Raw genomic sequence first — 25,939 nt, forward strand, 5'->3', positions numbered from 1 at the left:
AATAACACACTAATTTGTCAGAAAGAGTGTATCTAGGTCAAAGGAAGAGCTCAGTCTCAATTGTTAGTGCTGATTTTGATTTTCTCTGAGTTTTAATATTTTTGAGGATATGATGGAACATTGCAACTGTAGAAAAAAATTGCAAACACTGAGCCAAAACTGGTTCTTATATAATTGACTGTAAGAATCAAGAGGAAATTAAACATTTTTAAAAAGAAAAATACGAAATAAACAACACTGCAGTAATGAACTTAGGGACAAAATATTTATGAGTCATTGCAATTCCCTAGTGGAACATCTAGTTATCATTTATTGAATGCTTTCTCTTTGTACAGAGTAAGGACTTCAATAAATGATACCTATTACTGTGTTCTATTTTGGAGGCTCATACTGTGGTAAGGACTCACTCAGATTAGCTTAAATAATGTGGAGATGTCAAAAGGACCTGAAAATATAGGCAATCAGGAATTTCAGCTCTGTGGTAGAATGATCTCACAGGGACCCAGAAAATGAAATGTTCTATCTAGTCTAACAGCAAGAAGAGGACCCATCTTATTTCAAAGAAATTTGAATGCATGGAATATTTCTGTAGAGTAGTGGTTCTCAAAGTTTGGTCCTTGGATCAACAGTATCAGCACCAACTAGGAATTTGTTAGCAATGCAAATTCTTGGTTCCCCAGACCCACTGTATTAGGAATTCTGACTGTGGAACTAGCGTCTCTATTTTAACAGGCCCTCCAGCCAAGGAGAGAAGATTGTTTCTAGATTCCCATCACCTTTACCATCTGGGATAATTGGGACATCAATCACCAATTAAACAGAAGTCTCAATTTAAACAATAAATGGAATTACGGACTGACCTAATTTAAAGATCCAGAAGCAGGGACTCTCTGCCCAAGTTTGAGGAAAACTGCCCTAGACCAGACCTGCCCTGGTTAACTCTGGCTAGTCACTGGGTATGAAAACCTTGGCTACAGGATTTCATGACTTGACTATGTGACTCAGTCTCTCCTTTCCTTTGGGTTTTGCTTCCTTAGCTAACACTTATTTTATTTTATCAGTATCTCAATTTGAGAAGGTCTGACTGGTGCAATGTTGTGACCAATACTGCTAATGGACAAAGCTCTGGAGCCAGGTCAGCATAGCAGTCACCAATTAGCCTATCAAGTGGCTGCCTTAAGGTCCCATGCCCACTCCTGGTCCAGTCAGCCAAGGCCAGAGAGCTGGGCCTATAGGGAAGACCCTGTAGGTGGGGCTACTGATGCATAATGAATGGCTTGGAACTGTTTCTAGAAGTATTCTATGGAAGGCTCTCCATCAAAAAGAACTATTGGTCCCTTACTTTTATCACCTAGAAATATTGAATGCCCTAGCATAGACATGACTTCTGATACAGGTCCAAAAATGAATTGTTTTGTACTGAAATAACTGTGAAGCTGTTGTAACAAAGTCCCTTAAATACTAACGTGTCTAAATAACCACAGATGACTGGACATTCATCGGACCTATTAAGTTCTTTTTCAATGAAGGTCCTTAAGGTAAGGATCAGTACCCAAAATACTCCCTGGCACATATTGAGTGCTCAATAACTATTTATTGAATAAATGAATGGATGGATGGGTGAGTGAGAAAAAGGAATCCATCTGGACCTACAGATTACCATACGAAGTGAAGTAACCAGAGAAAGACAAATATCATATGATATCACTTATATACGAAATCTAAACAAATGATACAAAGTCATTTACAAAATGGAAACAGACTCACAGACATACAAAACAAACTTTAAGATAACCAAAAAGGACGCGATGGGGGAATAAATTGGGAGTAAGGGATTAACAGATACACACTCTATATAAAGTAAACAATAAGGATTTACTGTACAGCACCGGGAACTATATTTAATATCTCATAATAGCTTATAATGGACAAGAATTAAATAAAATATATGTAATATAATATAGTATAATTTAAAACTGAATCAGTTTGGAGTACACTTGAAAATATCCTAATATTGTAAATCAATTATGCCTCAATTTTAAACTCTTTGTCAAGGGGAAGGGTTAACACACACAAACAAAAAAGCCAACAAAAACAAATTTTTGAATTCTTGTATTCAGAGTCTCAAATTTAAAACTTTTGATTCAATAGCCTATCTTATACAGGCTGTTTTTGAGAACATTTTACATAGCTTTCAAACAAAGGAGCATACATAACAACATTTGCTGCAGCTTTATGTAAAATAGCTAAAGGTTACAGCCTAAATGATTCACTATAGGATCTTGGTTAAACAAATCACAGAACCAAAACAGAGAATAGTTTGGAGCTGTTTCATAATTTTAAATGAATTTCTTCAGAAATGTGCAACAGGTATTTGCTACAATTGCTTCATTTCACTAACTAAACAAACTAATTTACTCACCCTTGTTTGCAGGTAGCAGTGAAATGAAGAATGAAAAATTCCTACCCATGTTATCATATTTAAGAAGCAGTTTTCCCATTAAAAAAACCAAATATGGTTGTTGGTTGCCCATCAACCATATTTCAATTGAAATAAAAAATAAAGAAGCAGCTTAAATATTTTCTGATATGGAACAACCTCTGAAAAATATTTGTAAGCAAAAAAAGCAAGATGCTGACAGCATATATTAAGTTTGCCAAAAGATTCATTTGTGTTTTTCCATAATGTCTTATAGAAAAACTCAAATGAACTTTTGGGCCAACCCAATAGCAAGTGTTAACTGAAAGGAAGATCTTTGTGCAGAATATCTTTAGAAGTATACTAAGAAGCCTTTGTATAGGAGGCCTTTGAGGAGGAGAACTGAGAAAAATGGGAGGGAGACACCCTCCTCAATGTCTATCCTTTCACACTGTTGCCATTTTTAAGAAAACATGTATTCAAAACGTTATTAACATATTTAAGGTGTTAACACTTGGAAGATTTCACTTAAAAAAACTAAGAAAATAGATCTTGCAGCGATTACAGCTGCATACTGATTTCCTATATATACTACTATATTTTTAGAGAACAGAAAACTATTTCTGGATTTCTGTCACCCTTACCTCCTAGGATATTTGGCCAGCGAATCCAGAAGTTTCAGTTTCAGTAACAGAATATATAGACTTTGTGGAAGAGTCCAGAAACAGGGCCAGACTCAGTGGCGATCTGATGCATGTTATGGGGGCTCCACTGCTCTTTCCACTCAGTTCTCTCATCTCTGGTGTCCTCTGAATTAGCACTGGCCTCGGGCTGGCTCCCCCTAACAGTGGCAAAAAATGTCACTGCTATTCCAGGGGTTGGCAGCGCCACCACACAGCCCAGCATGAGGGCAGCCTCTGTCCCGGCATTCCAAGTGCAGAGCCCGAGGTTCACGCCTGGAACCAGCCTAGCTCACAGGTGCAGAGCCTGGCATCCGTGACTGTGGCCAGGTGAACCAAATGGGCCACACCTGGGTTCCTTGCTCCTGCCCCTGGGAAGACAGAATTCACTTCCATGGCACCATGATGTAATGGAATGCACGCATGCTCAGTCGTGTCTGACTCTTTTCGACCTCTGGACTGTAGCCCTGTCAGGCTCCTCTTTCTGGAATTTTCCAGGTAAGAATGCTGGAATGTGTTGCCTTCCCTTCTCCAGGGGATCTTCACCACCCAGGGATCCAACCCTCAAGCCACCTGCATTGGCAGGTAGGTTCTTTACCACTGAGTCACCAGGGAAGCCTCCCTGGTACCACCTGGGGCCTCAAATGCAAGATGAGAATTGTTGGGAAGGAGGAACCAAAGAGTGGAGGCTGATAAGAAATATCAGAATTCTCCCCTGAAAGTTGATTTCAAGTTTGGAAAAGTGAGGGGTTGGCTAACTCTTCACACTTTGTCCCAGACTCATGCCATACCTTTTGTTTGTTTTTTTCCTCACAGATGAAATGCCTTGGCAATCCATCTACTGGATGGGCAATGGTATCTTAGATAACACCACACATTCTTGAAATAAAAGAACAATATTGTCTTCTCATCCGACAGTTTGATTCTTTAAGACTATGCAGTAAGCACCCATCATAGAATAGAAGTGCAGTATGCTAAGTCAAGATAAGAATGCCATCTTGATATGACAAAGGGAGAAAAGTGCCGCTTGGACTCTTTCTCAGCGGGAGGAGAGCTTCATGGTGACAGTCGGCTTTTAGCTATGATTTTGAAACAGAAGTCACAGTTTTGAATACTACTGAATTCGCTGGGCCGTTCTAAACCCAGAATTTGGCATAGTCTACTCACAAAACTCTAGTTGCCTGTTACCACTGAGGCTTTCGGCTGCTTGTGAGATTGCTGGAGCTGTTAGCCAGTCAGTCAGCCAGTCCACAGATAAAACCTCCGCCCTTGGGACTTCTCAGCTTGTCCAGTGGTTAAGAATCCGCCTTCCCATGCAGGGGACATGGCGGCTCCATCCCTGTTTGGGGAACTAAGAGCCCACATGCTGCAGGGCAACTGAGCCCTCACACTACAGCTACAGAGCCCACACACGCTCTGAAAGCCCCACGTGCCACAACTGGAGAGAAGCCCATGCGTGTGCAACCGCTGTGCCCTCGAACTCTGGAGCCTGCGCGCCGCAGCAGATCCCGCGAGACTGGGGCGGGCGCACCGCCACTGGGAGCCATCTGCAGCCCTCTTAGCTCAACGGAAAGACCCCATTTGACACTGGGGTGATCCTGAGGGCCGCCTCCATTCCCCTCAGTTCACCCTACTGTTTTTAACGGAACCCTGTGTTCAGATGTGATCAGGTATCTTTTCTATTTTTCTTTTGCAGGGGTGTGTTAAGGGGACGTACCAAGCAGGCAGGATCTTCGTTTCTTGGCTGTGGCAGTTTATTACTTTCTTTAAATATATACATATATATATATATAATTTAAATATAAATATATATTTAATATATACTATAAATATATAATATATACATATAATATAAATTATATTACTATATATTAATATATATTAATTTTTTATAATATATATAATATATATGTAAAAATATAATACAATATATATAATATATATAATAATATAATTAATATAAAAATATATTATTATATATTATTATATATAAAAATATATAAATATATATTATATATTGTATATTACTATACAATAATATATATAATATATAATATTTATGATATAATATGTATAATATAATATATAATATATATAATAATAAATATATAAAATATATATATATAATTTGTTTATCTTATTTGGGGCTGTGCTGGTTCTTCGTTGCAGCTAAGGCTTTCTCTAGTTGCAGTGAGCACTCACCGCCATGGCTTCTCTTATGCGGAGGGCGGGCTTCCCTAGTGGTGTCGCAGGGGCGTAGTTACCCTGAGGCAGGTGGAATCTTCCCGAACCAGGGATTCAACCCATGTTTCCTGCATTGGCAGGTGAATTCTTTTTTTGTGTGTGTGTGTAATAAAGTTTTATTGAAGTATAAAGGAGATAGAGAAAGCTTCTGACATAGGCATCAGAAGGGGGCAAAAGAGTACCCGTTTGCTAGTGTTAGCAATGGAGTTATATACTCTCCAATGAATCCAAAGAATGTCTGGAGGCTGCAAAGACCTCACCAGACCCACTCCCATAATTTACATTTTAAGATAACAGAGTTGGCCAGAAGGTTTAATCCAAAGATTGTCCTCAGGCAAGATACATCCTTGTAAAGACCAGACCTACTCCCATAATTTATGTTTTAAAATAACAGAATTAGTCACAGGGTTTAATCCAAAGACTGTCCTCAGGCAGGATACATTATTGTTTTATAATCCTAAGGAAGGTAGAGGAAAAAAAGTAAAAGTTTGTCCTTTTTTCCTCCTTGAATATCCCAGACCTCTCTCTCCTTGGGGACCCCTAGACTTCTTATCAACCTGCCTCGGAAATGACTCTCTCATTCCCCCCTTTTCTTTTAGGAGAATTATGTTGCCTAGGGAAAAGGGGCGTCATTTTCATTCCACAGCTGCTTCCGAGCTGACAAGGGGCGTTGTCCCTAAATTGGTGAGGCACCATATTCTCCTAATCCTCATAGTGAGGATGTCTGATTCAGGGGCCCCAAGTAATAGTTGGAGGAGGCTGTGGACTCATAGGAGCTCGGACAACTATTTGTAAGTTAAAAGCTTTTAGACGGTTAGAAAACCCCATTATACAGTTACAGATGTAAGGCAAAATAGTCATTAAACCAAGTTAAAATCAAAATGAAAAGTCACATTATGTCCATAGTTACAGTCCCTCTTAAGGTTGTTAGATGTCATCAGTTTAAGAAGAGGCATCACATGCGATTGTTGAAGGTATTTGCAGACTTGGAGAAAGTCCTTTCCTTGAAGTGCAGATGTCCACCATGGGACGCCTTTCACGGATGAAGAGGGGAGTGCTCCGCAGACCCAGCAGTTAGACCGATCGTGGAATGCAGCATAGGAGTGAGCCCAGGACAGGAAGGTATTGTCTTGAGGATCAAACGGCAGACTCGGGATTTCTGGAGTCAGCAGAAGTAGGCTCACATAGATTATCAGGCCCATCTTGTCCTGAAGGATCCCGGACCAGCCCCCAAGATGAAAGGTTGTTGCTGAACGATGAGACGCAGGATTCTTGGCCTCTGGAGGAGATGAATTCAATCCAGGGCCAGAGACGAGGCTAGATCGCTCAGAGCTTTTGTGTAATAAAGTTTTATTAAATTATAAAGGAGATAGAGAAAGCTTCTGACATAGGCATCAGAAGGGGGCAAAAGAGTACCCTGGCAGGTGAATTCTTAACCACTGGACTACCAGGGAAGTCCATTTCTTAAGATAACAATGAAGTTTGCCACACCGATTGACTCTTCCTTTCACAAATTATTTCTCTTTAGCATGCAATTTGATAGCATTCCCCACAGTAGAACTTCTTTCAAATTGGAGTCAACCATTTCAAACCCTGCTGCTCCTTTATCAACTAAGCTTATGTCATATTCTAAATCCTTTGTTGCCATTTCAATAATCTTTACAGCATCTCCTCCAGGAGATGAAGGAAATAGTGATTTCAAGAAACAATTTTCTTTGGTTGGCCACAAGAAGCAACTCCTCACTTGTTCATGTTTTATTCTGAGATTGCAGCAATTTAGCCACATCTTCAGGCTCCACTTCTAATTCTGGTTCTCTTGCTATTTCTACCATAGCGGTGGTTATTTATTCACTGAAGTCTTGAACCCCTGAAAGTTATACAGGAGGGTTGGAATTGACTTCTTCCAAACTCCCATTAATATTGACAATTTGACCTCTTCCTATGAATCTTGAATATTCTTAACAGCATCTAAAATGGTGAATCCTTTCCAGAAGGTTTTCAATTCCTTTTGCCTAGATTGATCAGAGGGATCACTGTCTATGGAAGCTATAGCCTTAGGAAATATATTTCTTAATAATAAGACTTGAAAGTAAACATGACTCCTTGATCCATAAGCTGCAGAATGGATAATGTTGCTAGCAGGATAATGTTGCTAGAATGGATAATGTTGCTCACTGTACATCTCCACCCGAGCAGTTAGATGATAAGATGCATTGTCACTGAGCAGCAGTAATATTTATTTTTAAAAATTACTTATTAATTTTTGGCTGTGCTGGGTCTTCACTGCTGTGTGGTCTTTTCTCTAGCTGCAATGAGTGGGGGCTATTCTGTAGTTGTGGTGCACAGACTTCTCATTGCCGTGGTTTGTCTTATTGGGGAGCACAGGCTCTAGGGTATGCGGGCTTCAGTAGTTACAGCACGTGGTCTCAGTAGTTGAGGTTCCTGGGCTCTAGAGCACAGGCTCAATAGTTGTGGCACATGAAGTTAATTGCTTCATGGCATATGGGATCTTCCTGGACCAGGAATCGAACTCATGTCTCCTGCACTGGTGGGAGGATTCTTTACCACTGAGCCCCCAGAAAAGCCCAATGAACAGTAATATTTTACAAGGAGTTTTTTTTTTTTTTTTCCCCTGAGAAGTAGTTCTCAACAGTGGGCTTAAAATATTCGGTTAACCATGTTGTAAACAGATGTGCTGTCTGTCATCCAGGTTTTGTTGTTCCATTGACAACACATAAGCAGAGTAGATTAAGCATAATTCTTAAGGGCCTTAAGATTCTCAGAATGGTAATCGAGCGTTGGCTTCAACTGTAAATGACCAGCTGCAATAACCCCTTACAAGAGAATCAGCCAGTCCTTTGAAGTTTTGAAGCTAGGCATCAACTTCTCTCTAGCTACCTCTCTAGCTATGAAAGTCCTAGAGGACATCTTCTTTCAATAGAAAATTGTTTTATGTATATTGAAAATCTCAAGATAGTCACCTTCATAAACTACCTTAGCTAAATATTTTGTGTACCTTGCTGCAGCTTCTACGTCAGCACTTGCTGCTTCTCTTTGCACTTCTATGTTACAGATATGGGTTCTTTCCTTAAGCCTCATGAACCAACCTCTGATAGCTTTAAATTCTTGTTCTGCAGCTTGCTTACCTCTCAGTCTTCATAGAATAGAGCAGAGTTAGGACCTGGCTCTGGATTAGGCTTTGGCTTAAGGGAATGTTCTGGCTGGTTTGCTCTTCTATCCAGACCACTAATATGTTCTCCCAATCAGCAGTAACGCTGTTTCACTTTCTTATCATTTCTGGGTTCACTGGAGCAGCACTTATAATTTTCTCCAAGACTTTTTTCCTCTGCGTTCACAACTTGGCTAACTGGTACAAGAGGCCTGACTTTTGGCCTGTCTAGGCTTTTGACATTCCTGCCTCATTAAGCTTCATCATTTCTAGTTTTTACTTAAAATTAGAGACATGAGACTCTTCCTTTCACTTGAAAACTTAGAGGCCACTGTAGGTTTATTAACTGGCCTAATGTCAATATCGTTGTGTTTCAGGGAATAGGACAGCAGGAGGAGAGGGGTAGAGATGGACCAGAGGAACAGTCGGTTTGTGGAGCAGTTGGAACACATACTGCATTTATCAGATACGTTAACTATGTCCTTACACAGGCACAGTTTGTGGTGCTGGAAAACAATTACAATAGTAACATCAAAGATCACTGACCACACATCACCATAACAGATACAATCTTAATGAAAAAATTTGAAATACTGTAAGCATTACCAAAACGTGACACAGAGACCAGGAGTGAGCAAATGCTGGTGGAAAAATGGTACCAGTAGGGGGAAAAAAAAATGGTACCAGTAGATTTGCTTGAGGTGGCATTGCCACAAACCTTCAATTTATAAAAATATTAATACAATATCTGCAAAATGCAGGAAACTGAGGTATGCCTGCAGGTCAAACGTCAGTGAGACTTTGTTATATTTGTTGGTAAGACTAGAATGTTTTTTTTTTTTTTTAGACTAGAATGTTTGAACAGGCATGGAAACTGTTAAACCTTTCCCTCCCCAGATACCCATCAGACCCAGCTCCCTGCTCTTCACATAGTCACTCAGTTGGCAGTTTTGTTGTCCTGTAGTTTCTTGCCAAGAACGGAGATCTAAACTCTCCCATAGAGCGATTAGCGTCAGGGTTGACCAACTGGAAGCCAAACCCTCCAGCTATTTTTCTCCCCACATTCCTCAACTCCCAGGAGAGCCCAAGAGGATGAGGAACAGAGGTTAGAGGGCAGGGTTCTAGAAGTTTCTTTTTCTGACTTTAGAAAGGCTGAGTTGTGTGGCTGGAAGAATTGTTTATGGTGTAGAGCAGAGAATGCTGTGTCTGAATCTTTGGGAGATGAATTTCCTCTACCTCTTTAAATGTTTTGGCTTTTCAGTTACTAATGATACTAAAGGAGCGACATGGTTTCTTCCTGAGCTATGTCAGGATTTGCTCCATAAATTACCTGGGAGGATGCCATATGCAAATTCACGAAGAAATAGCAGTCTTGATATTCATGGTGACAGCTTAGTTATCCTCAAGGGGAAAGGAAGGAAACATAGGTATCTTTTTTTTTCTAATAAAGTCTTTCCTATCAATTCCCAGATTCCATGACTATTGTTTTGTAGTAACAGTTGGAAGCAACCTAGAAATTTTAGTAATAGCAATTTAGTCTAAATTTCAGTATAACCTTACATAATCGTTATAGTGAATTGCTGGATTCCTTTGGATGCTATTTTAAAGATCTGTTCACGGGATACTTTTCCTGGGATGTAAAAAGTCACATATGGTGATAAAGCTATGATTGTTATCTCCCCAAACCCAGATCACTTTCTTTTTAGTGAAATTATCATTAGGAAGACTAGTAACACTCAATTCACATATATACAAAGGTGAAAAAGAAAAAACAACAACGTATATATTAATCATCATTATTTTTAGGCTAGGTGACAACTTATATAAAAAGTATTTCATTATAACCAATAGCAATGACACACAGTTAACGAATGAGGACTCTGAGTCTCAGACAGGTTATAAAACTTGCCTAAGGATAACTGGTCATTATTTGACAGCACAGGGCTTTGATTCTAGAGCTGCCAGTTTTGAAAGTCCACGCTGTAAATCAAGATGCTGTACTGAACACTGGTATTTCATGCAATATTTAATTTTTTTCCTTTGTAAGTTGTATCGTATCTCCCAGCACATTCTATTTCAGTATACTACCTTTTAAAAATGGTATCACAGTGAGCTTTTAAATTGAGGTAAAATACACTGAACATAAAGTTTGCTATTTTAAGCTTATTATTATTATTATTGACACATGGCTTTTGGGACCAGGAATTGAACCTGGGCCACTGCAGTGAAAATGCCAAGCCCAACTACTGGACTGCCAGGGAATTCCCTATCTTACCCATTTTAAAGTGTACAATTCAGTAGCATTTAGTACATTCAAAGTACTGTGCAGCTATCACCATTATTTAGTTCCAGAACACTTTCATCATCCCCAAAAGAAAGTCCCATGATCATTAACCAGCACTCCCCCTTCTGCCTCCCCACAATTCTGATAACCACCAATTTATTTCTCATCTCTATGGATTTGCCTGTTCTGGACATTTCATATAAATGGAATCATACAATATATGGTCCTTTGTATATGACTTCTTTCACTTAATATCATGTTTTCAGGGTTCTTTTGCTTTATAGCATATGTCAGTCCTTTGTTCCTCTTTACAGCTTAATACTATTCTACTGTGTGGAAAGCTGCATTTTCTTTCTTTCTTTTTTTTTTTGCATTTTCTTTAACATAATTTTTTGATGGATGTTTGGATTATTCCCATCTTTGGCTATTGTGACAATTGCAGCCATGAACATCCACATATAAGTTTTTGTTTGTACATCTGTGTTCAATTCTTTTGCATATATAGATATACACCTAGGAATTAAATTGCTGGGTGATACAGTAATTCAATATTTAGCATATTGAAGAGCCATCAAACTGTTTTACAGTGTATGCATTATTTTACAGTTCCAGCAAAAATGCCTAAGTGTTCTAATTTCTTTGCATCTGAACCAATACTTGTTATCTTCCATTAAAAAAAACTGTACCCATCCTAGTGGAGGTATAGTAGTATCTCACTGGGGTTAAGTAAAACATTTTTTCATGTGCTTCATCGTGTTCTTAAAAAAATTATTCTAGAATAATTTTAGATTTATAGAACATTTGCAAAAAATATAACACAACATTTTAATAACAATTTCCATATCAAATGTACTGGAAGGCATTTCTTTGCCTCCTCTACTTCTTCCACCCTGTGTTTTTAACTTTTTGGTAGAGAAATATGTCACTGGAAAATATTATAGTTATTAATGAAGGTTCTGATACATTGTCTATTTTGGTTATACAATTATAGGGGTAGGTAGTATTACAGTGATATTAGAAATTAATAAATGGAGCTACATAGCATAGTAATTAAGAAGATCATCTGTCTTAGTCACACCAGATCTAACTATACTGGTCATATCATCTTAGGCAATGTACTTAACCTCTCTGGACCTCAGTCCTTCCTTTTGCAAAACAGGGATAGCATCTACCTCATAGTGTCCTTATGAGGGTTAATTGAGTAAAGATATTGAAAGCAATTACATAAAGTAGTTGGTGGTGGTGGTGGTAGGGGTTTAATCCCTAAGTCATTTCGGACTCTTGTGACTGAAGCCCGCCAGGCTCCTCTGTCCATGGGATTTTCCTGGCAAGAATATTGCAATAGATTACCATTTCCTTTTCCAGGTGATCTTTCTGACCCAGGGATCGAACCTGAGTCTCCTGCATCTCCTTCACTGCAGGTGCGTTTCTTTACTGCTGAGCCACCGGGAAAGCCCACATGAAGTATTTAGCACTTAATAAGTGAGGGATTTACTTTGTTTATTTGTTTGGTTGGTTGCTTTTTAAAGCACCAAGCAATCACCTAATTTATCTGTGTCCTCATAGTTGGTCAGGGTCTATGGGATACCATCAATCTATCTCTGCATCCTTCATTCATTCATACATGTGTTCACTCTTTCTTCAAATATGCATTGGGTCCATATTATGTGTCAAGCTATGGTCAAGAAGCTGAAAATATCAACAGTATTAAGAACCAAAAGTTTGGAAGCAGAGAAACCTAGGATTAAATCCTAATGACCACTTCCTAGGTGTGTAATCCTGTGCAAGTGATCTATTAAGTGTGACTACTAATATCCCCTGCCTCATAGAGTGAAAGAGAAAATGTTGGTCGCTTAGTCATGTCTGACTCTTTGTGACTCCATGGACTAGCTTGCCAGGCTCTCTGTCCGTGGAATTCTCCGCGCAAGAATATTGGAGTGGGTTGCCATGCCCTTCTCTAGGGGATCTTCCCAACCCAGGGATCGAACCCAGGTCTCCCTCATTGCAGGCAGATTCTGTCCCATTTGAGCTCCCTGGGAAGCATCATTGAAAGCACTTACCAAAGCATCCTGCACACAGAGCACTCCCTCAAAATATGTTAACCACTAAAGATTTAACAAGTCAATAAATGCGAAGGCTCAGAAGAGCACATGACATGTTGTAAATGTGTCTCATTATAATTTGTTTGCTTTTGACCACTGAAAAACATAAAACTGTTCTTAGCTTGTAGGTAATACAAGGAAAGGTTAAGAAATATGGTTGTGGGCCATAACCCAAGGCATAGTACATCATATGCAGAAAGGATAAATATGGTTTCTTGAAATTTTTGTTTCAATCACATATAATATGTGTGTGTTTATATATGTTTATGTGCTGTTTCTTATTCTGAACCGCAATCAAAGACTTTGAAAACATTAATCTAGAGAACAGTCTCAGCTCTCTGGAGAGCAGTGCCAAAATGCCAGCTTGCCTTAGCAGGTGGGTCACATAGCTTTACTAGTTTTAGCGGTATCAATTCAAAGTGTAAAGTCATACCAAGAGGATAGATTTCAATAAAATTAATAACTGAAAGGGAAGTTAGGTCCAGTTTATAACAAAGTAGCCTAAGAGTTAAAACAACAACAACAACAACAACAAAGTAGCCTAAGAGTTAAACAAATAAATAAAAGAAAAAGAAAATTGCTATCTGTCTAGTTTTGCTCCCATCACTCAGCTGTGAGTGTTCCCAGGACTCTCAGGATTCTAGAGGAAAGGTCGCAAGATCAAGGTCAAACATTTAAAAAATGCAGTTGCTGTGAGTTTGGAAACAGAAACATTCCCAAACATATGCCAACTTGTGCATTCACTAAAGCAAGGGGCTAACTTAATAATTAAAACTGCAATGTCTTCCAACACTTAGCTTAATTCAGCAGTTCTCTGCTGCATGTAAAATCCTTGGGGTACCCAAACTTAGGCAAGCTGAATTTCTCAGCCAGAATTGTCAGGAATGTTCAGAATATAAGCACTCCAAATTTGGGAACTGACTTCCTGGGGGATGTTGCTCATAACTGTTCCTGGCTTGGCTAAGCACCCCCCTCACCTGGGCAACAGTCCATAAAAATGAGTTTAAAATTCTAGGAATGTGCTAAATCTGGAAAGTGAGTACTGCATCTTCGGGGGTCCTTGTTCATCTGGCTACAGGATTATATAGGGAACAATTTTCCAAAGATAGTACAGTTCAAGGAGCAAGGCTGCTCAGATTCCAGATTGCTGAGTCATTTTCCAAAACTCCACCTAGCGTTTGCTGGATCACTTTGTGGCAAGACAGAGTTGTCCTTTATGGAAGCACATAATCACACTATATTCAACTGTAACCACGTGGGAACTCAGTGAATGGTTCCATAAAACATATCTTCAGGTATCATAATGTGATCATAAAACTGGACATTCTCTTTCACTTATTAAAATACTATTAAAATAAATTATAGGTGGAGGAGGCAAGAAGTGCTTCTAAAAATGGCACCTTTAATTTCTGAAGCCATGTTTGCAAATTATAATTTTCCTAAAGAGCTGTCTACCAAGATGACCCTAGCTCCTTGTTATTGAACTTACCCAACACAGTTGAACTTGTATTTTTGTTTGTGTATCCAATTAGGAGATAACCTTCCTCCAGCCAAAAAAAAAAAAAAAAAGCCTAGTGGGTCTTTTAGTTCTATACCATCAGTGCCTAGTGCAAATTGACAAAATAAGTATTTAATCAACATTTGTTGAAGGAACAAATGAATGAAAACGATCTAACAATCTATCAACTGTCACGGATCATCTTAAAATATTTAACTTTCTCTTTTTTAGTTTAGCTTCAGAAAAACTTAAGACTCATTTCAGAATATTTGAAATTGATGTTATGTAAATAGTTTAACAAACCATCTGTATTAAATAAGTATAACACTTGACTGGCTTCCTTTGTAAAGGGTACAGTCCTGCACTACTGCCAGATTCAGAGTATATTCAAAATAGCTACCAATGTGTGGGCCAACCACTGCAGCTTTGATTGAAATCAAACTCCTACTGTATTTGTATTCTTGGAACTCTTAGTTAACTGCGTAAGAGGCAACCACGATAGGAGCTTGTAGAGAAACGTACCTTAAAGGCCCTTCCCTGAGTCTCAAGTCTACACACACACTGCCAGGCTTGATCAGGTAGCCAATCATGTTTGTGACTCACTTGTGTTTATTCTCAAAGCCGGTGAAAAGTACACAAACTCCATCTATACTCTCCACAATTGAAACTGAAAACTTTAACACGGAATGAAATTTCTCTCATTGCTTTTCCCATCTGTTAGTGAAAATCTTTCTTTTGGGATTGCTAAACCTGGATGCACATGGTTGTCTTTCCTGGATTTTGGGAGAAGGTCAATCCATATGTAGCATGAGAGGATGAGGGCAATAGAGAAAAAAAGAATCAAGAGATGGAGGGATAAAGCTGACAGCATTGCTTGAGCCTCTTAATCTAGGCTTGCTGAAAACTAGTTTCATCTCTAGTCTTGCCAGTTATATGGATTAATACATTTCCTTTTATTCCTAAATTAGTTCAACTAAGTTTCTGTCCCTGGCAACCAAAACATCCTAATATAAATAATTACTTTAGTCTCATGCAGAATCCTAAATGATCATTAATAGGGCATTGTTTTAATAAATTTTGGAACATTTAAAGAATGGAATATTATTGAGCTAATAAAAGTGATAGATATAGGTTTATATTTAACAAATAGAAAATTGAAGACATATTGGTGAGTAATAAAAGATAAGGGGCTAAAAAAAAATAAAAAAATAAAATTAAAAAAAAAAAAAAAAAAGATAAGGGGCTTACCAGGTGGCACAGTGGTAAAGAATTCACCTGCCAATGCAGGAGATGCAGATTCAATCCCTGGGTTGGGAAGATCCCCTGGAGGAGGAAATGGCAAGCCACTCCAGTATTCTTGCCTGGGAAATCCCACGGACAGAGGAGCCTGGTGGGCTACAGTTCACGGGGGTCTCAAAGAGTTGGACACGACGGAGCAACTGAGCACACAAACACACACACACAATTAAAGGTATAAAGGATTATTTTATTCCATAAACTAACTATAAATCCCAAATGAGGAGAGATACAACTAAAGAAAGTAGATTGTGTCAGTGTGTATATATTTGTATTGGCGAAAGTTAGGAGGAGATAAACCCAAATACAAAAAGTAGTTATTTCATGGCAATATAATCTTGAATGATTTAATTAATTAATTAATTAATTTTTAAAATATTTAATTATTTATTTGGCTGCACCAGATCTTAGTTGCAACATGTGGGATCTAGTTCCCTGACCAGGGATTGAACCTGGGGCCCCCTGCTCTGGGAGCACAGAGTCTTAGCCATTGGGCCACCAGGGAAGTCCCTGAATGATTTAATTTAATTCTGCCTTTTTATTTGTCTATTTTTAAAGTTGTTCAGCAGTAATTTATACTGTGGGGTATTTTTCAAAATGCAGGTATTGCATCCTTGATTTCAATGTGTAATTTCCTCTTCTTTCATTCAGTTCTGCTTCAGTGCAATAAAAATTGTTAAAATATATAAGAAGACATACATCGAATGAACACCTTCAATAATCAAATTATTATTTAAGCATCTACCAGGTTCCAATTTCTATATTTTCATAGAGTTGGTGGGAGATGAAATAAAAGAGATACAAATATCTATTATGAAGAAAATTGCAAATATTCTGTTCATGAGGAAATTTACTGTCACCAGGTATATTTTCAGTGTTATTATGCAGGATGATATGTTACAGTATAGCTGAATATTTGGGAAATTTTAGGAGAGATTCCCATAATAAATTCTTGGGTTTCTCTTGGTTCCTCACAGCCAACATTGAAATTTCAAATCTTCCAGTTACCAATATTAATTTTTTTCCCATGGAAGTGAACCAGAACATTAGCCAGGATTAAACTCTCTTCCTGGAGTCCCTCCTCTAGGATATGAAAATAATAGTTCACATGTGATAGCTTGGAAGATCACGACCTCACGAGAATTAACATTTTATTTTTTCTTCCCTAGCTGAAAGGACTAGAGGGGTACTATGGTCAGAAAAAACCTATCTGCTTCCCTGTGAGGAAAAGAACATGTTATCAAGTAAATCATAAAAGTGCCTCCAGGAGATGACTCAGAAAGTGGTCCTCACTATCTGTTTCCCTCTATCTGAAATAAGGGTTTTAACTTCCTTTGTTGATCTGCTCTAAATTACCAGTTTGGAGTCAGTTACGTTATTGAATATGAAGCATTTACCTTGATATCTATAATATATGCTTCTTGATGACATTTTTCAGAAACTAAAAGATAACCAATTTATATGTCCTCTTTTGCCTCACAGTCAACCAACTTATCTCCTGTTTTCACATTTTCAGAAAAAGGAGGTAAGTTACCACTTTCGACTGCAGTAATGCTTTCTTTACTCACAACTCGAAATCTTTGAAAAGAAATGTCTTTGGAAGAAAGAAATGCACAATTTTACATTTGTGGATTTTCTTCTTCCTTTGAGTGGAACTAGCTATAGGAAAATAAGACCATCATTTTTGCAGTTTATTATGTCACAGTTTACTTCTTAATCATGTTTATTAAGATTTCATTGTTGAACTGCTTCTGCAGTAACAGTATATTGGCATGTCACCTGTACCAGAGCCGACAGATCTCTAGACACTTCAGAAATGTTTGCAAATTAATACTCTCTACATTCCAGTAAATTATTTGATCCTCAGGGCCCAAAGAAGGAGGGTTGCAGATTGGATTCCAGAGTGGAACACTGTATTCTTTCAGTTTAAAAGGAAGAGATAGGAGAGTGTCTTAACTGGTATGCACACACTATGTGGCAGATACTGGAGCCAAAATATGCTGGTACCCAAATATGCTAGATGGTGGATGACCACATCCTACCCCTCCCATAGGGCTGTAGCTCTGAATGTGGGCTTTGGTTTGGGCCCCTTGGTTCACATCCTAGCTCTATCATTTCCAGGCTCTTGAGCAAGTTTCTTTACTTATCTAGCTTTGCTACTGCTAAGTCACTTCAGTCGTGTCCGACTCTGTGCGACCGCATCCCTGGGATTCTCCAGGCAAGAACACTGGAGTGGGTTGCCATTTCCTTCTCCAATGCATAAAAGTGAAAAGTGAAAGTGAAGTCGCTCAGTCATGTCTGACTCTTTGCGGCCCCATGGACTGCAGCCTACCAGGCTCCTCCATCCATGGGATTTTCCAGGCAAGAGTACTGGAGTGGGGTGCCATTGCCTTCTCCGCTTTACTTTCCTCTAAAATCAAAGTCATTCATACAAAATCAAGGCCATACCTACCTCACACAATTGTTATAGTGATTAAATAAAATAACGCACATAACTATTTTATGGCATTATTTCCCCCCACTAGAATATATTGTCAAATTCATAATGTAAGTGAGAGAAGCCAGAACACAGGGTTCTTCTTTACATATATTCAAGAAAAATCTACTTCAAGATAACTATAAACTCTTAAGAAAACAATCTATAAATATCAGTTTTAGCCACCAAATCTAAATGGGTTTCATGTTTTTTTTTTTACTTACTTAATTTTTTGGCCATGCCACAGGGAACTCACGCCCCCTGCAACAGAAAGGTGTAGTCCTAACTAACCACTGAAAGGTCAGGGAATTTAAATGAGTTTCATGCTAAAGGTCACATACTACATAGTTTAAGGTCACACTTCACCCATGCATTCACACATTCATTCTTCAAGTGTGTATGTGCACACTCACCTCAAGGCATGGGTTTAGGTGCTGAGTATTCAAAGTTTGGGTAGAATAAATATGATTTCTGCACTGAAGCTCCTTCCAATCTGGGACACAGGAACTGAACCAGGAGAAGTAGAACAAACAGAAAGGTTCAGAGGAGAGGCAGAGAGTTTGGGAACATCATAAACTTAATGTCTGGAAATTGGCAGTCTTAGCTGTTTTGAAAGTTCAAATTACTTCTTTTTAAATTCCTGGATTTTAATATGTCTCTCTATACCTCTCTCTACCCTGTGCCCTCACTTTTCCCTTCTTTTTTGGGGGGGTTATTCCACACCTAGAATCTGAAGTAGGCTAAATTCCAAGTCCTTTCTTCTTCTCAGCTTCAGGGTCATGCAGAACCCTGGAGAGGGAAAATGGTGCTGCTGCCAGTGGGAGGAACTGCTGACCACTTGATCTTGTCTATTGTTTGGCCTCCTCTAGGTAGGTGACCGCTGATTAGAGGCAAGTGGGAGAATTCCTGGCAAGTAATCGTAGGCACCCACAGTTGTAAAATATGGAGTGTGGGCAGTGGGAAATACAGATGGTCAAGATTACCAATGATCTGTAGGGAAATCTGTGATTTCACTCTTAAGTACGCAAAAATGTTCATTTTGGGAAGAGGATTCACTCACCAAATACTTGAACATTAACAAGGTACCAGATACTGTTCTAAGAACTGGGAATACATCAGTAAACCAAACTACCCAGATCCACTACCTTCCTGGAGTATATACTGTCCAAGAAGATGTGGACATAGATTCTTACCCTAAAAGTGTCTGTGAGCTCAGGAATCAAGATGATAGACTTGTGGTCCTCAGTGGTGTGTGCTAGCACCATGTAAAGGCAACCTTAAACATCCAGATGATAGAACCTATCCTTAAGATTCTGACTGGCTGGATCTTTGTTTGGTTTTGGGACTGAACCTTTTTAATTTCTCATTCATCTTGATCCAGTCAAGCTGGAGACAAATGGGTATCTTCTAAGAAAAGAGGCTGAAGATGGTTTCCTTTACTAAGAAGAGCCATGGAATACCGGTCACTTCCTTCTTTTACAAATACTAGAAGGCAATAGGATTTTTCAGTTTTGGATATCTCAAGAGAGAAGTAGCAAAGTTCTTCTCTTATTTTTCTTGGCTTAGAAAAGAGCCCTATAAGCAGTGCTTTAAAATATTTAAATGTATGCCTATATATTTTAAGTTTTAGAAAGAAGAGGAGAAATTACCATGTAACTTGAAACCCCGAATGATTCCTAAATTTTCAAACTACTACTAGTACTACTACTTCTAATAAGCTTTTATTATACATCACTTTACAAGTGTCCTCCCGGTAATACTCCCAAGAATCTTGTCAGGTATTGTTACACTTAAGAAACTCAGGCTCTGAGGGGTCCCAGCGCTTGGTCAAGATCACACGGTCCAGGACACTGGACCGGTGAGAACCTAAACCTCAGAGCTCAGCTCTCAACCGTGACCTCTGAGGCACCCCGCCCTTTCGGAGTCCTTTACACTCACCTCCCTTATTTAGCACTTGAAATCTCTCTTGTGACCCAAGATGGATAAACAAGTTACAAATCACTGAGGAAAAGAAAATGTTTAGGAGACTATCGTCCAGGCCGATTGGGGAGTATTGGGGAGGGTAGCCTTGCGGGTGCAGATATTCTTTCCGTCCGCAGCCCCCGAGCAAGTTCCGAAACCTAGCAGGGACATTAGCTGGCTCTACCCCCGCCCTCGGGCGGTGCCCGAGGCAGCAGCAACTCCCGGCTGCGAATTCCGAGAGGTGGCTGTCGCGCCCACGCCCCCGCGGGCGCCAGGACTCGGGTGCAGATCCCGGACCCAGGAGTGATCCTTATCTCCTGGCCCCGGGGCGGGTCCAAAGGCTGCCCAGCTCAGCCAGGAACTGGAGTCCGGGACAGACGCCTGGCTTCAGAGGTCTCTGGCCGCGAGGGAGTTTTAAAGAGCTAGACCCTTTTCGGTTGAAGACCCCAAGCCCCTCTTGCTTTTTGGCTTCTTTCCCTCGCCTTATATTTTATCTGCGTCCAGAAAAGTTGGCCCTAAAGTTTAAGGATGCAGATAAGTGTGTGTATACGTGTGTGAGCGTGTGACGGATCCCATTTGGGGGACCACCATGGCCCGCCTCCCCAGGGTCTCAGAGGCTGGAGCACACCCTGCTCCAAGACCAGAACCCGCCCGCACGGTGCAGGTTGGGGGCAAGCCGGGAAGGCACGCTTCTCTGGGTTGGGTTCAGGGTATTAGAGGGAATTGCGGCGGGGGGTGGGCTGGGTGACCGACAGCGTGGCCAGCCACTGGCCGAGGGCGGTAAGGAAGCTTAGGCCGGCGTGTGTGCGTGCGTGTGTGCGTGAGTGTGAGCGCGAGGGTGAGTGTGAGCCTCCCCAACCCCCACCTGTTTGAAATGGTTTTAAAATGCCCAAGCAGATTGCCCATGTTTTCAAAAGTTGCAGACGTTGGAGTAAAACACTTGCTCGTCTCCCACACCCCCGAAGGGCTATGCAGAGTCGTGAGCACTAAAATAAAAGTAGGAATGAGAGGGGTGTGTGAAGGGGGAGAAAAGTGGCTGATCCTGGAAGAGTCGGACTTAGGACCCAACGGGAAGCACATTGGAATCTCTCACTTCAGGAAGGCGGGGTGGGGCGGGCCGGCCGGCAGGCGGTCGCGGGGCGCATGCGCGCGCGTCTCCTCTCGCCGGCCGCTGCGCTCGGCGGCGCGGAATAGAATGAACTGTAACAAAACAAGCCGAGCCTTTGTATCTGCTTAAAGGGGACGCAGGCACTTCCCTCCTGTCCCCCCCGCCCCCGCTCAGCTACCGCGTCTCCAGGGCTCCCAGCAACTGGCTGGAAGGGCTTCCCTCACCCTCAGAAACTGCCCGCCAGCGAGGAAAGGCGAGCCAGGCGGGAGGCAAAGAGGAGACACCGCATTTCTAAGAGGCAAGAAAGAAAGGAAGGAAGGAAAAAAAATAATCCGAGCGGCGCAGAGTGGACTCTGGTCCCAGAGAGCACGGTCGGGCGCCGGAACGTGGACCGAGAAGCACCGGAATGCAAACAAAGCTCGCGGGCGCCTGTGCTGGGCTCGCGGGGAAGCCCAGAAAGTTTGTTTTATGATGGCTTGAGTGAGCGAGTGTGTGCAAGGGAGCGAGGCTGCCAAGTTTCTCTCTCCCGCTGCGTTGTTTGGGGGGAGATGTCTCTCCCATGAACCAGCAGGGGCTTGGGGGCTTGTGCTGTGGGGGGCACCTGTCTCTCATTTTATCATTATTTTTTTTGGCGGGGGTAGGAGGGGTGTAACTCATCATGTCGAAAGTGATCCAGAAGAAGAACCACTGGACTAGCAGGGTTCACGAATGCACCGTGAAGCGGGGACCCCAGGGAGAGCTGGGGGTGACGGTGCTGGGGGGCGCGGAGAATGGAGAGTTTCCGTATGTCGGAGCGGTGACGGCGACCGAGGCGTCGGGGCTTCCCGGCGGCGGCGAGGGCCCTCGGCTGGGCGAGGGTGAGTTGCTTCTGGAGGTGCAGGGGATCCGGGTGTCCGGCTTGCCCCGCTATGACGTACTGGGAGTCATCGACAGCTGCAAGGAGGCCGTCACCTTCAAAGCCGTCAGACAAGGTAAGTCGGGACGCGCCTCCTGGAGGCACCCCCAGAATAGGGAACCGGCCTGAGGAGGCTCCCCCCGCCCCCCTTGCGATTTCCCGCTTTTCTCCTGCGAACGCGGCATAGGGGTGATGTTGAGGCCGTGTGCCCAGTGATGGTGAAATACACCAAGTTGTTGAGAGGTTGTGGGTTGTTTGCCCACCTGCGTTGGGAAGAGGGGCTTGGGTTAGCTCGGGGAAGCGCAGAGATTTTTCCCTGGCCCGGTTTGCTAACCTGTTATCTCCGCCACCAAGTGCAGCAGTGGCTTGCCTGCACCGGGAGGAGAGTTGGGGAACTGAGGCAGGGGTAAAGTGGACGCTCTCCTGGCTCCCTGGGCGAGTGTTGCAGCCTGCGCAGCTAATGCGTTCTTTGATCTCTTAGCTGTTTTCAGATCTGGAGAATGGGTATGAAGGAGGTCATTGATTGTTGGACCTACTTAATCAGAAAATCAGCATCACCCCGTGACCGGCCAGGTGGGCTAGGGCATCACCACCTTTCAGTCCCAAAGCCTGCAGCCTGAAGATCTTGCACTCACCCCACAGCTGGATGACGCATGTGTCTCTACCGTGTGGCCTGGCCCCAGACTTGTGGGTGGCGCTGGGGGGAGAGGGTAGAGAGGGTATTTCAGCGCCATTCAAGCCCAAGTTTATACTGCCACCTTCGTCACCACCATCCCCATCACTGCAACCATCGTCATCATCCCTGTGAAGATGATTATAGCTGCTATTTCTTGTTAGCTTATTATGTGTCAGGTTCTGTGTAAAATGCTTTCCTTGCACTCTTTTGTTCTGATGCACAACAATTCTGAGAGGGAGTTTTTCTTACAAACCCCATGTTAGGGATAAGGAAGCTGGGACTGACGTTGTTTCATTTACTGATGTTGGTTCAGTTACTTGCCCAAGGTCACACAGATGCCAAGAGTGAGGGTTTGAAAATCCTTGTTGCAGAGCCTTAACCACCAAGGAGGAAGAGGTGGGGGATGAGTGTGGGAGACCTGAGGGGTGCACTTGAGAGAAGGAGTGGAAGCAAATTCACCTCTTAGAAGCTTAGAGAGGAGAGATGACCTTTCTGATGGCTGCTGGTTGGGGGGAGCCCCTTGCATTTTAGTTTGGTATGGGCTCAGGACTGTCCTGATGTAGTGCAGTAGAGAAGGACTGGATTCCCTTAAAGGGGTCCCTTGTATGACCAAGCACTGTGATGCAGGTTCTTCCCTGCAAAAGCACCAGGTTGAGCCCTGGTGAAAAGTTCACACATGTGCCTGCGTGCTTGAAAGGGCAAGTAGCAGCTGGAGGACTGTGTCAGAGGAAAGGAGGGCTGGGCTGAGCTTGTCCTCTTTTGGAAACAGGCCTGTTCCAGATGAAGTGGAGGAGGGGGACAGGGAGAAGAGACAGGCCTTTTGGTAGCTTTGGGAGCTGAGGGACTGACAGTTATGGAAATCTCCTTCCATTTGTGTCCTCATTATCTGCTTGCACACCTCCTCCAAGAAGCCCTCAGGTATCCTGCCAGGATGAAGAAATCAGCCTTCCTCTGGACTCCCCTAAATGTGTGTCTTGTAGGTTTTTACTTATTCTGAACTATGTGTTAGATTCCTTCCCTTCTTTCCCTACAAGGTGGTAAGCTCATTGAAAGGAGAGAATATGCCTCATTTACTAAACCTCGCCTCAACTTTGCTTAAGGTCCAACACCTTGTCTCACCTGGAAATATGTCTCCCTTATCTGTAAACTGGCTGTTTTGTGTTACATAAACTTATAAACATAAAGGGTGCAGAATAGTGCCTGGAACATAAGAAGTGCTCAATAAAGACTAGCTATTACTATGTTTCAAGTGAAGTTGGGGCAGTTATTTCTATGTCTAGCTTTTAAGTTTAGCTTTAAAAAAAATGTGTTAGTACTTTATTAGGTATTAGATATAGAATGATAGTAACCCAGTGTATTACCATTACTCCATTAAAACGGGTTCCACTTACTCCATATATCACTAAACATTTTGAGACACTTGTGTGCTATCTACTGAGCAGGCAATGTTAGACATAAAATGAAGTTTACAAAACAGTCCTCAATCTCTAGGAGCGTCCAGTCTCATGGAAGAAAATAATGCCTATGTACAACTTCCAGTTGTATGATCAGAGAAGGTTTCCTGGAGGACTTTATTGTTGTTCAGTCTCTAAGTCATGTCTGACTCGGGTTTTTTTAGTGTCAGGAATCTGAATTATGAGGTTAACACCATAATTCAGGTTCCTGCATTACTAGGACTTGATACAACTGTAGAGAAAATACTGTGTCATAGCATTTGATGGGATCGGCTGCGGGTCACCGTGCAGGGGCATCTTGGAGACAGGGCTGGTAGGAGGACGGGCACGAGTTCCTGACTATCCCAGAGGTTCTGGGGGCAGGGAGCGTTTTACTGGTGTCTAATGGATCGATGGGAGCTCATTCTCAGTGTGCGAGATACTATAGGTGGCTGAGCCTCCCTGCACCAAAGATTGGGAGGCTTTGTTCCAGTGTTGCTGCATCGTGAAACTCTGGAAAGGTCAATCAGATAACCAAGTGTGTTTGGAATCAGACGCCTCTGGGTTTGAAGGAAGCTAGTGTCTCCCCATCTTATTTCCTTTCACCCGGAATTATTCTGTGTGCCACGCAAGAACGCTCATAGAAAGTGTGTGTGCATGTGTGTGTATGCAAACCTACTTGTTCTTCTTATAGTGGAATAAAGTTATGGATGGGGACATTTGAATGGTCTGAAATCCACCACAATGTAAAAGCTACTTTTACCCATCATGATTACACAGGCGCAGGCAGCTCTTCTAACATCTTCATTACAGAAAGAAGGCGCTGGAGAGCATTTCACCAGCCTTCTCTCTCTCTCTCTTTTTTTTTTTTTTGTAGCTTGTAACTTTTTATTTTGTATTGGGATATAGCCGATTTAACAATGTTGCAGTAGTTTCAGGTAAACAGGGAAGGGACTCAGCCATACATATATATGTGTATACATTCTCCCCCAAAGTCCCCTCCCATCCACATCACCAGCCTTCTCTTTCATATTGAGAATATGATTTAAATTATACTATAAAGTTGTTCTTGTGTTTTCATTACTGTGTTTTAATCATATTAAATAGGCTCCTACTTGGTAAAGGAAAATAATACTTTTGAGTTGTCTGCACCTTAAACTAGCTACTCCCAGGGCCATGGGTCACTGTGGGTGCTGTCTGTATGGAAATGTCATGGTCCTCTTGTGGGAGAGAATTCTTGTCTTTCTATTTCATGGCAGCTCTCTGGAAAGTTGCACAGACCAAACTAGTCTGTTGTAAATGGTATATGAAATAGGACTGGTCTGTAAAAGTATCAAGCTAAACGGATCTACTAGGTTGGATTTGGTTTATTTTAAATGGGGGATGACAGTTTTTTGTCACAAAAGTGCCTTAAGAAATTTACATGTATATGCTATGTAAAATAAATCACTTCATATATATGATGTACTATAATATATATAGTACATGTATAATACAATATATACATGTACTATATATACTATAGCTTTATATTTACCTGTAGTAAAATGTACAGATCTTCAGTATATAGTTTGATGGGTTTTGATGAATGTATATGCTCATGTCCGCTTCACCCAAATCAAGATACAGAGCATTTCCATTACCTCAGAAATTTCCCTCCTATACTTTTCCAGTCAGTTCCCTCCACCTCTTCCAGA

General features: G+C 41.3%; 1 protein-coding gene across 18 annotated transcripts in view; it reads left to right on the forward strand.

Annotated features, from left to right (window-relative positions):
* The first annotated feature begins 21,275 nt into the window (after positions 1-21,275).
* MAGI1 (membrane associated guanylate kinase, WW and PDZ domain containing 1) overlaps positions 21,276-25,939 on the forward strand; it is a 633,420-nt gene continuing 628,756 nt past the window's right edge. For 11 of the 18 annotated variants that reach the window (XM_043885409.1, XM_043885411.1, XM_043885412.1 and 8 more), the window contains exon 1: positions 21,279-22,209. In XM_043885409.1, the coding sequence (XP_043741344.1) occupies positions 21,897-22,209 (313 nt within the window). In that variant the 5' untranslated portion in view covers positions 21,279-21,896. Of the gene's footprint in view, positions 22,210-25,939 lie in introns of all 18 variants that reach the window. The other 7 variants (XM_043885421.1, XM_043885422.1, XM_043885423.1 and 4 more) reach the window with 2 other exon arrangements.

Source organism: Cervus elaphus, chromosome 24, assembly GCF_910594005.1.
Source record: "Cervus elaphus chromosome 24, mCerEla1.1, whole genome shotgun sequence".
NCBI lineage: Eukaryota > Metazoa > Chordata > Mammalia > Artiodactyla > Cervidae > Cervus > Cervus elaphus.